The 12,065-nt window shown below is 47.2% G+C and overlaps 1 protein-coding gene across 1 annotated transcript in view; it reads left to right on the plus strand.

Annotated features, from left to right (window-relative positions):
- The first annotated feature begins 721 nt into the window (after nucleotides 1-721).
- Nucleotides 722-12,065, plus strand: part of PPL (periplakin) — a 44,625-nt gene continuing 33,281 nt past the window's right edge. The window contains exon 1 of the mRNA XM_073558570.1: nucleotides 722-925. Within this exon, the coding sequence (XP_073414671.1) occupies nucleotides 861-925 (65 nt within the window). The 5' untranslated portion in view covers nucleotides 722-860. The remainder of the gene's footprint in view (nucleotides 926-12,065) is intronic.

Here is a 12,065-nt window from a genome sequence, read left to right on the forward strand (position 1 = left end):
AGGCACTATATGGCAGTGTTATACACACTATTATGAAGGCACTATAAGACTGTAATACACGGTGATGCTACACAGATGTGAGTATTATGGGATGTACAGTATGACTGATGACATTCTGGGATGTGATGTAACTAATGCATCAGGTGACTCCTGCCCCTGGTGTAATGGCAGCAGGACACTTTGCAGTGATCCATGTTGTGTGCAGGAATCTGGAGACTACTCCTCCCATCATTGCTGTGGAGGGGTGGGCATCCCTGTGATGGGCAGCCCCTCCTGCCCTGTGGTATGTGCTCTCTCTCCTCCCTCTGCCTGGAGCTGTCACTTTCTGCCACTCCTATCTCTACTCTAAAAACAGAGCACATGGGATTAACCCCTGGGCTGCCAGCTGGCACACAAACACTGCCATGACTGTGCCAATGTAAGGTGTTCAGGGTCCAGTGCACTGCATGGTAACCTGGGGCGATCCAGCTGTGAGACTACAACTCCTAGCAGGCTCTGATAACCTCCAGAGTTGTAGTACTAGTGATTGCACTCCCATCAGACATGGATGCCCTCCTCCTCCTCCTCCCCAGGGCTGTGGCAGTGCAGGGGTTTAGCCTGTCCCAGGGCTGCAGGGGACACTACATGCTGCTGACCTGTGACAGTCCCTGTGTGAGAGGTGGAGTGTGCACCACAGTCTGCTCCACCTTCCAGGTAATGACAACCTGCCCATCCAGATCACTCCCCTCCTACCTGTAGAGCAGGATCCCAGGCTGCTACTCCCCAGCCAGGAGCCAACACCTCAGAGACTCAGAGCACGGAGACTTCACCGGGGCCCCGGCCTGCAGCATCACCCCGACACCCCGAAACAGCGAGGAAACATGAGCTCCTTGTTCAAGAAGCGAACCACTGCGAAATACAGCCCCAACTCTGTGCAGCCCAAAGTGTAAGTACCCCCTGCCGGCCACCTAAGGGGATCCGCTCACTTGTGCACCACCATCTAGAGGGGAACCACTCACCTGTAGAGAATGACAGCAATAGAGAGGATCCACTCATCTCTGTACCATCATCTATAGAGGGGATCCATTCACCTGTAGAGACTGACACCGACAGAGAGGCTCCACTCACCTCTACACCATCATCTACAGAGAGGATCCACTCACCTGTAGAGAATGACACTGATAGAGGATCTACTCACTTCCAGAGACTGACAACAACAGAGAGGATCCATTCACCTATGCACCATGATCTATAGAGGGGATCCATTCACCGGTAGAGACTGACACCGATAGAGGATCCACTCACCTGTACACCATCATCTATAGAGGTGACCAACTCACCTACAGATACTGACTCAGAGGGGATCCACTCACCTGTACACTGCCACCTATAGAGTATACATTCACCTGTTCACTTAGAGAAGATCAACTTGCCTGTCCCCTGCCACCTATACACTCGCCTGTACACACGCATTTAGAGAGGATCCACTTGAGTGTACACTGTCACCTACAGAGAGAATCCACCCACCTATACACACTGACACATAGAGAGGATCCACTCAACAGTAAACTCATGTATAGAGAGGATCCATTCTCCTCTCCACTGTCCCCTATATAGAGGATCTTCTCACCTGTCCACTGTCACGCATATAAAGGATCTATAGGGAGGATCCATTCACCTGCATACACTGTACCATAGAGAGAATCTTATCTACTGTCACCTATAGAGAGGATAGACTCACCTTCCCACTGTCACCTATAGAGGAAGCAATCACATCCACACGGTCACCTACAGAGAAGATCCACTCATCTGTAATCATGGTCAACAATAGAAAGGATTCATTCATCTGTACACGCTGTCACTTATAGTGGATCTAATCACTGGATCATCTATAGAATAGATCTACACTGTCACCTATAGAGAGGATCCACTAGTCTGTACACAGTCAGCTATAGAGAGGATCCACTCACCTGTACAGTCAACTATAGAGAGGATCCACTCACCTGTACACAGTCAGCTATAGAGAGGATCCACTCACCTGTACACAGTCAACTATAGAGAGGATCCACTCACCTGTACACAGTCACCTATAGAGAGGATCCACTAACCTGTACACAGTCAACTATAGAGAGGATCCACTCACCTGTACACAGTCACCTATAGAGAGGATCCACTAACCTGTACACAGTCAACTATAGAGAGGATCCACTAACCTGTACACAGTCAGCTATAGAGAGGATCCACTCACCTGTACAGTCAACTATAGAGAGGATCCACTCACCTGTACACAGTCACCTATAGAGAGGATCCACTAACCTGTACACAGTCAACTATAGAGAGGATCCACTCACCTGTACACAGTCACCTATAGAGAGGATCCACTAACCTGTACACAGTCAACTATAGAGAGGATCCACTCACCTGTCACTCACAAAGTCTACATCTATACACCTCACATGCTGTCACCTGTAGAGTATGACCAGTTACACCGTCACCTATGAGTGGACCCCAATAATCTACTAATGCTCCTACCTGCACCCTCCCGTGTGCAGCGCTCTGTGGTCACGGTATATACCGTGCTATACGCCATCCACATGTAATGTCCGGTACTGGGGTCCACGGCACGGTGAATAGCGGTGTGGGCCGTGCTCTATAGTCTCCACACTAAAGATCAGCTGCTGGGGAGACTAGACTTTGTTATTGGGTTATACTGGGTGCTGCTGGTTATACTGGGTCCAGTACTGGTTATTTAGGCCTTCAGTGATGGTTGTACTGGGTTCTGCTGGTTATACTGGGTCCAGTACTGGTTATATAGGCCGTCAGTGATGGTTATACTGGATTCTGCTGGTTATACTGGGTCCAGTACTGGTTATTTAGGCCTTAAATGCTGGTTATACTGGGTTCTGCTGGTTATACTGGGTCCAGTACTGGTTATTTGGCCCTTTGGTGCTGGTTACACTGGATTCTGCTGGTTATACTGGGTCCAGTACTGGTTATTTGGACCTTCAGTGATGGTTATACTGGGTTCTGCTGGTTATATTGGGTTCAGTACTGGTTATTTAGGCCTTCAGTGATGGTTATTCTGGGTTCTGCTGGTTATACTGGGTTCAGTACTGGTTATTTAGGCCTTCAGTGATGGTTATTCTGGGTTCTGCTGGTTATACTGGGTCCAGTACTGGTTATTTAGGTCTTCAGTGATGGTTATTTTGGGTTCTGCTGGTTATACTGGGTCCAGTACTGGTTATTTAGGCCTTCAGTGATGGTTATACTGGGTTCTGCTGGTTATACTGGGTCCAGTACTGGTTATTTAGGCCTTCAGTGATGGTTATACTGGGTTCAGCTGGTTGTACTGGGTCCAGTACTGGTTATTTGGGCCTTTGGTGCTGGTTATACTGGGTTCAGCTGGTTATACTGGGTCCAGTACTGGTTATTTAGGTCTTCAGTGATGGTTATACTGGGTCCTGAAGGTTATACTGGGTCCAGTACTGATTATTTAGGCCTTTGGTGCTGGTTATACTGGGTCCAGTACTGGTTATTTGGGCCTTTGGTGCTGGTTATACTGGGTTCAGCTGGTTATACTGGGTCCTGTTAGTTCTCGCTTCCGCTGGACGATCATCTTTGATGTCAGGGAACAGGTTGGTCCTCCATTGTTCCTGTGTGACACCCTGTGAGTGATGCGGTGAGTGTCAGCTCTGCCGGGCAGGGGGAGGATGCAGCCGCAGACTCGCCCTCCATCATGCGGTGCATACCCTGGCACCGGTCATCCAGCTTCCCACCCCAGAGCTATTCCTGTCACTCCTCCAGTATTCTGATGATGAAGCTGATGGGGGGGTGTACCCCAGAGTGGTGTAGAGGGGTCCAGATCTACTCCAGGGCCAGCCAGGCCTCTCCACAATGATGGCAAACAATATGGCGTTCCATTATTTTGCACCATATTGTATAACTGAGGTGTGGGGAGAATGCAGGAGGATGATGGTGGAGTAGTACAGCAGGCACATGCATCACCCAGGTGTAGGGCACAAACTTTGAGACTACAACTCCCAGTATGTCATAATGACCATACTACATGCACCCAGCCCCATAGTAGTGACTGGTATCTGTCATGTGACCATTGCACAGGGGTGCATGCTGGGAGTTGTAGTTTCTGAAGCTGAGGGAACATCGCTACTGTGGTGGATGAAGTCTCATCTAGGCGGTGACAGCGACCGATCTGATGGGTGTGGGAGTGATACGTCAGGAGACAATGTGAATGATGGGAGTATAAAGGGGAACCACCCCGACTGTATATGAGGATTACCCGGGGGAGGGGGGCTGACAATGTGACTCCGGGGCGGGGACCCCTCTCATCAGTCCTAGTTCGTTACAATGTATCAGTCTGCAGTCCCAGGATTGTCCAGACTGGATACAACTGTAACAAACCTCCAGCAGTGTGCTCATTCACTGACCCAAGCAGAGATCTGTTTTGGTGAGGAATGGGAACATGAAGTGTGCTGGAGAGTGCGGACGCTTGGTTTGCTGCAGTTTTGGGGTGTCGGGGTCACAGTGATGGACGCTGGGTGTTGGAATGGAGACATTCTTTCTGGAGGAGCAGCGTGCACTTGTCTCCTTGTCTCGTTTGGCAAGACTTTTTACTTTTTTGGTATTTCAGGAATGTGACTGAGAAGGGGAAGGAGCCTGTATCTGGTCCGGTTTTTGACATACTGGTCAGACTGGTTTTGGACGTACCCAGAGGCAAAAATGCCAGCTTGGCCCATGGACCCTCTGTCACACAAGTGGGCCTACAGGTGATCAGACATTGCGGGCGATGCCAGGACGGAAACATGGTGCTCAACGCTTGTGATTTCCGCACCCCCATCCCTGGGAAGTTGGGCGCAAAATTTCATAGACTCCATTGTGAGAGTCGGCACATTGCTCATTGCCACAAGTCATCCCGTGGCCTTAGCCGAGAGCCCCCTACTCACCCTCAGACATGGACCATTGTATGGGGGGGCCCTCTGGGGTCAAGAATCCCATGTGATCCCCCTCTTGGCCAATCGGCAATAAGAAATCAACTCCACGCCAGGTCGTCGTTGATAAGCCCCATGTGGTCAGAAGGCCATCTTGGAAAAGACTCAACACTTTGGCTTATTGATGGACGCCGCAAGGGTAGGCCCATAGTGGCTTAATGGGGGGCTGCCTCATGGGCCCCTTTAAGAGCCCCCAGGACTGTTACTTGGCTTCTCATGAGATCCTGAGGCCGGCGCGGTCCTGGCAGCTGTCTGCTGGTGGCTCTTTTCCCAGTCATTACTGCTCCTTTCACAGGATTACAAAAAAGGCTCCTTTGTTTGCAAACAATGGAGGACGCCACACGTACCGTATCGTACCTGCCGCTGGATTACCTCCTGGTTATTATACTCCACGGGCCCCTCTGTGACAGTAACAGTACCTTTTTTTCTTATGAATGACGCCCAAACCAACAAAAGGAACCCTTAGCACCATAAAAATACCTCTATAATATACAAGAACCACCATACAGGGCCAACAAATACCACCATAGTGCCGCCAGACAATACAACCTGCTATACCATACCACATATAGACCAAATAATACTTGTATATATCAGCCAAAATAACGAAAACATAGTACCGCCATAGAATGCTAAATAATACAACCCAAATATACCGCCATCTTTCCAATATAGAGTACAGGCCTAAACAATCCCTTTATAACAAAACCAAATACTGAAGACTAAAAAATACTGCTAAACAATGCCAAATAAGATAGCCCAAATAAAACCGCCACACAGTTCTCATAAAATAGAGCCAAAAAACGATACTGCCACATAATGTAAATAATCCACAATAGTGCGACCATGTAATTCCCATATACTACAGCCAAAATGATATTACTATACAATTCCAAATAACGCAGGCTAAATAGTACCGCCATACAATGCCAAATAATGGCTCTTATCATGTGTGTAATGGAAGCTTTAGGTGTTCATTCATTACTCAGACTGTCGGGATTTCCGGTGTATTCACAGAACACAGAATTATAATTAGACATATAATGAGATCCGTCAGCAGCAGCTGTTCTGCTTGTTGATGGTTTCCACTCATATTCTTCCCAGATTGGGCTCCCTCCTCCTCCCTCCCTGCTGTGGTTGAGGCATCACCCCATTGTGTTCTCATTTGGGTGTACGTCTTATTTATTTCCTCAGGTATTCGCCTCTAAATTTAGCTCTTCCTTGTAAAACCTGAAGGCGACGACGAGGCATCTTCTCGTCTTGCGTCTTCTAGAAGATTCCGGAGACGTTTTCACCGCAGGGAGGAGCGCCATCTCCCAGTCACTAATGTTATGTCAAATAAGAGAAGGGCGTGAGGCCGACATAGCAGAGCCGGGAGCCGAGCAGGTTCGGCAAGAAGTTGGGGCAGGGGCGTGCCGCCGATACAGTTTCATAGCAGTCGGTGTGAGATGTCAATGCGCTGAGTAAACTCTGCATTATCTGATGGCGGCGAGATCCTGGGACGCCACAGCCCCGCGCGTTTCGGGGTCGTGGGGCGAGGGCACAATAAGTAACAGGCACCCTGAATGTCTGGATAAAGGGGAGGACACGCGGGCTCCGGAACCCCCCCCCCCCCCAGAATCCACCTTCCGGAAGGTATCTGTGACGTCACCTACAAGTTGATCTTGGCTAAGAATGATAATTTTTGTTAATTTTCGACAAACTGTTCTGAATTTTGCCAATTTTTCACAAACAATTCCAGCAAATTAGTGGCATCCAGGGCCTAAAAGGGGCATTGTTTACACAAACCCGGCCCATAAAATCATGGCTGCTTTAAGGCTGGGGGGCAATGAAGGGGCCTAAGTTACCAAAATATATGGGCCCTGACACCCGTGGGGGCCCCTCTGCCGCATGAGACGCCAGAACTTGGACGTCGATGGGCCCCGTCACTTCTTTCATAGGAACCAAACTCGTTTATTAAGTTGTGTCATCTGGTCGCCATGTCAGAAAATTGCCGCCATATTATAAATATTACTTTCTATTCAACTTCTCAGAACACCACTCTAAATTTTGTAACAAAATGTCCGCCACAGTAAAAAGACAGGGGGCAGATGTATGAAACTGAAAGAGAAACTGCTTTTGTTTCTCATAGCAACAAATCACAGCACAGCTTTCATTCTACCAGAGCACTGAATGAAATGAAAGCAGCCCTGCGATTGGTTGCTATGGGAAACAAAGGCAGCATCTCCTCACAACCATTAATTAGTAGGCCGCAGTCTAATCCATGACAAGCCGGCCGCCGGCTCTGGTATTGGGGTATTCACACCTCACAAGGGGGTCATCATTAATTCATGAATAAAATGGCCGCCATGTCAATAACCCTCGTGTGTACACCTGCTAGAATGTCATCGTGAACTTACACCAAAATGGCCGCCATGCCAGAAATGTGAACACAGCTCTACCACAATGAATGTGGCGTGGCGGCATTCCTCCTGACATTTCCTACCAAGCTTCGGTCTCTGTAGTAATTGTAGTAATTTCCATTGGTCGGGTCGCCTCAGGGACGCCCCAAAGGCCTCAATCAGGCGAGGGCAGGCGTGGAGACGCATTTTGGAGATTTTTGAAATTCTGTCGACTTTTCATCTCCATTGTGACAAATTTTGAAAAATTTTAAGTGAACAGCTTGATGTTTTTTTGTTTTTTTTTTTATAGAAAAATCATAAATAATTAGCTAACGATCTCCAGGCGGCCATATTGGATTCTTAAATCAGGACGGGTTATATAGATTCATTTTTATATTTTAAAGGGAACCTTGTAAGTCAGATCTCGAAGATAAATCCAGGCACACAAATGGCTGCCATAAGGTGACAAGAGGGAGGAGTCCATATATTCAGACTCCTCCCCCATGACTCCTAAAGCTAGGGGAAGATCTCCATGCTCACGTGTGACTGATCTCGGCCGCTCCTGTAATAACGCACCAGTGCTAGTATAAGCCTGAGACTTTCTGGTCAGTCGCCCTCTGAATAGTGGAGTACGAGGCGCAGAAAATCACAATGGTGACCACGATGGTTCCCAGCGATCGGCTCACGGTATTCATCCTTATCTCAGTAATTACAGAGTGCTGAATGTTCCTCAACCTGCATGAGATGATGGGAGAGATACTCCACACCTCAGTGATAATTGAAGAGTCTCAGCGTGTGATGGCGGCATATGTAAATGATATGCATCTTCCTGCATGTCAGTATACACATATGTGTGTGTGATATGGACTATGCTGGTATAACCTGGGCATGAATGTGATGTTTGCACTCACATCTCGCCTTTGTGCCCCTATGACAGTTCTCCCTGCAGGCATGCACTCAGTGGCGGTCTTATTGTGCCTTGTCTATACCGTCTGCTTTATATACCCTTTGATAAAGGGGGGGGAATATAACGCGCGGGGTGAGATGTCTGCAGATGGAGAGCTCTCTACTATATCATCCGGTATTTTTGTTACCATATGTATGAAGCCATCCTGTACCAAAGGGCTGCACTAGTCCATGGTAGATATTGCTGGTACACGGGGGTACTGTGACTGGTACTGTTATGTGACCACACTGCATAGTGCCATTATACAGGAGCTGTGGATGGTATACAGGGGTACTGTCATGCGAGGATTATGTATAGTGCCATTATACAGGAGCTGTGGATGGTATTCAGGGGTACTGTCATGTAAGAACTATGTATAGTACCATTATACAGAAGCTGTGGGTGGTATACAGGGGTACTGTCATGTAAGGCCTATGTATAGTGCCATTATACAGGAGCTGTGGGTGGTATACAGGGATACTGTCATGCGAGGACTATGTATAGTGCCATTATACAGAAGCTGTGGGTGGTATACAGGGGTACTGTCATGCAAGGACTATGTATAGTACCATTATACAGGAGCTGTGGATGGTATACAGGGGTACTGTCATGTAAGGACTATGTATAGTGCCATTATACAGGAGCTGTGGGTGGTATACAGGGGTACTGTCATGTAAGGACTATGTATAGTACCATTATACAGGAGCTGTGGGTGGTATACAGGGGTACTGTCATGTAAGGACTATGTATAGTACCATTATACAGGAGCTGTGGATGGTATACAGAGGTACTGTCATGTAAGGACTATGTATAGTGCCATTATACAGGAGCTGTGGGTGGTATACAGGGGTACTGTCATGTAAGGACTATGTATAGTGCCATTATACAGGAGCTGTGGGTGGTATACAGGGGTACTGGCATGTAAGGACTATGTATAGTACCATTATACAGGAGCTGTGGATGGTATACAGAGGTACTGTCATGTAAGGACTATGTATAGTGCCATTATACAGGAGCTGTGGGTGGTATACAGGGGTACTGTCATGTAAGGACTATGTATAGTGCCATTATACAGGAGCTGTGGGTGGTATACAGGGGTACTGTCATGTGAGGACTATGTATAGTACCATTATACAGGAGCTGTGGATGGTATACAGGGGTACTGTCATGTAAGGACTATGTATAGTACCATTATACAGGAGCTGTGGGTGGTATACAGGGGTACTGGCATGTAAGGACTATGTATAGTGCCATTATACAGGAGCTGTGGGTGGTATACAGGGGTACTGTCATGTAAGGACTATGTATAGTGCCATTATACAGGAGCTGTGGGTGGTATACAGGGGTACTGTCATGTAAGGACTATGTATAGTACCATTATACCGGAGCTGTGGATGGTATACAGGGGTACTGGCATGTAAGGACTATGTATAGTACCATTATACAGGAGCTGTGGATGGTATACAGGGGTACTGTCATGTAAGGACTATGTATAGTACCATTATACCGGAGCTGTGGATGCTATACAGGGGTACTGTCATGTAAGGACTATGTATAGTGCCATTATACAGGAGCTGTGGATGGTATACAGGGGTACTGTCATGTAAGGACTATGTATAGTACCATTATACCGGAGCTGTGGATGGTATACAGGGGTACTGTCATGTAAGGACTATGTATAGTGCCATTATACAGGAGCTGTGGGTGGTATACAGGGGTACTGGCATGTGAGGACTATGTATAGTGCCATTATACAGGAGCTGTGGATGGTATACAGGGGTACTGGCATGTGAGGACTATGTATAGTGCCATTATACAGGAGCTGTGGATGGTATACAGGGGTACTGGCATGTAAGGACTATGTATAGTGCCATTATACAGGAGCTGTGGGTGGTATACAGGGGTACTGTCATGTAAGGACTATGTATAGTGCCATTATACAGGAGCTGTGGGTGGTATACAGGGGTACTGGCATGTAAGGACTATGTATAGTGCCATTATACAGGAGCTGTGGATGGTATACAGGGGTACTGGCATGTAAGGACTATGTATAGTGCCATTATACAGGAGCTGTGGGTGGTATACAGGGGTACTGTCATGTAAGGACTATGTATAGTGCCATTATACAGGAGCTGTGGATGGTATACAGGGGTACTGTCATGTAAGGACTATGTATAGTGCCATTATACAGGAGCTGTGGGTGGTATACAGGGGTACTGTCATGTAAGGACTATGTATACTACCATTATACAGGAGCTGTGGATGGTATACAGGGGTACTGTCATGTAAGGACTATGTATAGTACCATTATACAGGAGCTGTGGGTGGTATACAGGGGTACTGTCATGTAAGGACTATGTATAGTACCATTATACAGGAGCTGTGGATGGTATTCAGGGGTACTGTCATGTAAGGACTATGTATAGTGCCATTATACAGGAGCTGTGGATGGTATACAGGGGTACTGTCATGTAAGGACTATGTATACTACCATTATACAGGAGCTGTGGGTGGTATACAGGGGTACTGTCATGTAAGGACTATGTATACTACCATTATACAGGAGCTGTGGATGGTATACAGGGGTACTGTCATGTAAGGACTATGTATAGTACCATTATACAGGAGCTGTGGGTGGTATACAGGGGTACTGTCATGTAAGGACTATGTATAGTACCATTATACAGGAGCTGTGGATGGTATACAGGGGTACTGTCATGTAAGGACTATGTATAGTGCCATTATACAGGAGCTGTGGGTGGTATACAGGGGTACTGTCATGTAAGGACTATGTATACTACCATTATACAGGAGCTGTGGATGGTATACAGGGGTACTGTCATGTAAGGACTATGTATAGTACCATTATACAGGAGCTGTGGGTGGTATACAGGGGTACTGTCATGTAAGGACTATGTATAGTACCATTATACAGGAGCTGTGGATGGTATACAGGGGTACTGTCATGTAAGGACTATGTATAGTGCCATTATACAGGAGCTGTGGATGGTATACAGGGGTACTGTCATGTAAGGACTATGTATAGTGCCATTATACAGGAGCTGTGGGTGGTATACAGGGGTACTGTCATGTAAGGACTATGTATACTACCATTATACAGGAGCTGTGGGTGGTATACAGGGGTACTGTCATGTAAGGACTATGTATACTACCATTATACAGGAGCTGTGGATGGTATACAGGGGTACTGTCATGTAAGGACTATGTATAGTACCATTATACAGGAGCTGTGGATGGTATACAGGGGTACTGTCATGTAAGGACTATGTATACTACCATTATACAGGAGCTGTGGGTGGTATACAGGGGTACTGTCATGTAAGGACTATGTATAGTACCATTATACAGGAGCTGTGTATGGTATACAGGGGTACTGTCATGTAAGGACTATGTATAGTACCATTATACAGGAGCTGTGGATGGTATACAGAGGTACTGTCATGTAAGGACTATGTATAGTGCCATTATACAGGAGCTGTGGGTGGTATACAGGGGTACTGTCATGTAAGGACTATGTATAGTGCCATTATACAGGCACAGGACACATGGCTATATTGCATACATGGGTGATAACTGGTTTATGCCCTTTGCCATGAATGCCAGTGTCAGGCCTAATGCTGTGGCTAGTTCATGTCTTGCAATGCACAGGGACCTGCGGACACACGGACTTGGCCGAGGACTGCGCACATGGAACAGGGACATGCGCACAAAGCACAGGGACCTGCGGTAATG

Source organism: Dendrobates tinctorius, unplaced genomic scaffold, assembly GCF_039654945.1.
Source record: "Dendrobates tinctorius isolate UK_male_01 unplaced genomic scaffold, ASM3965494v1 ptg000257l, whole genome shotgun sequence".
NCBI lineage: Eukaryota > Metazoa > Chordata > Amphibia > Anura > Dendrobatidae > Dendrobates > Dendrobates tinctorius.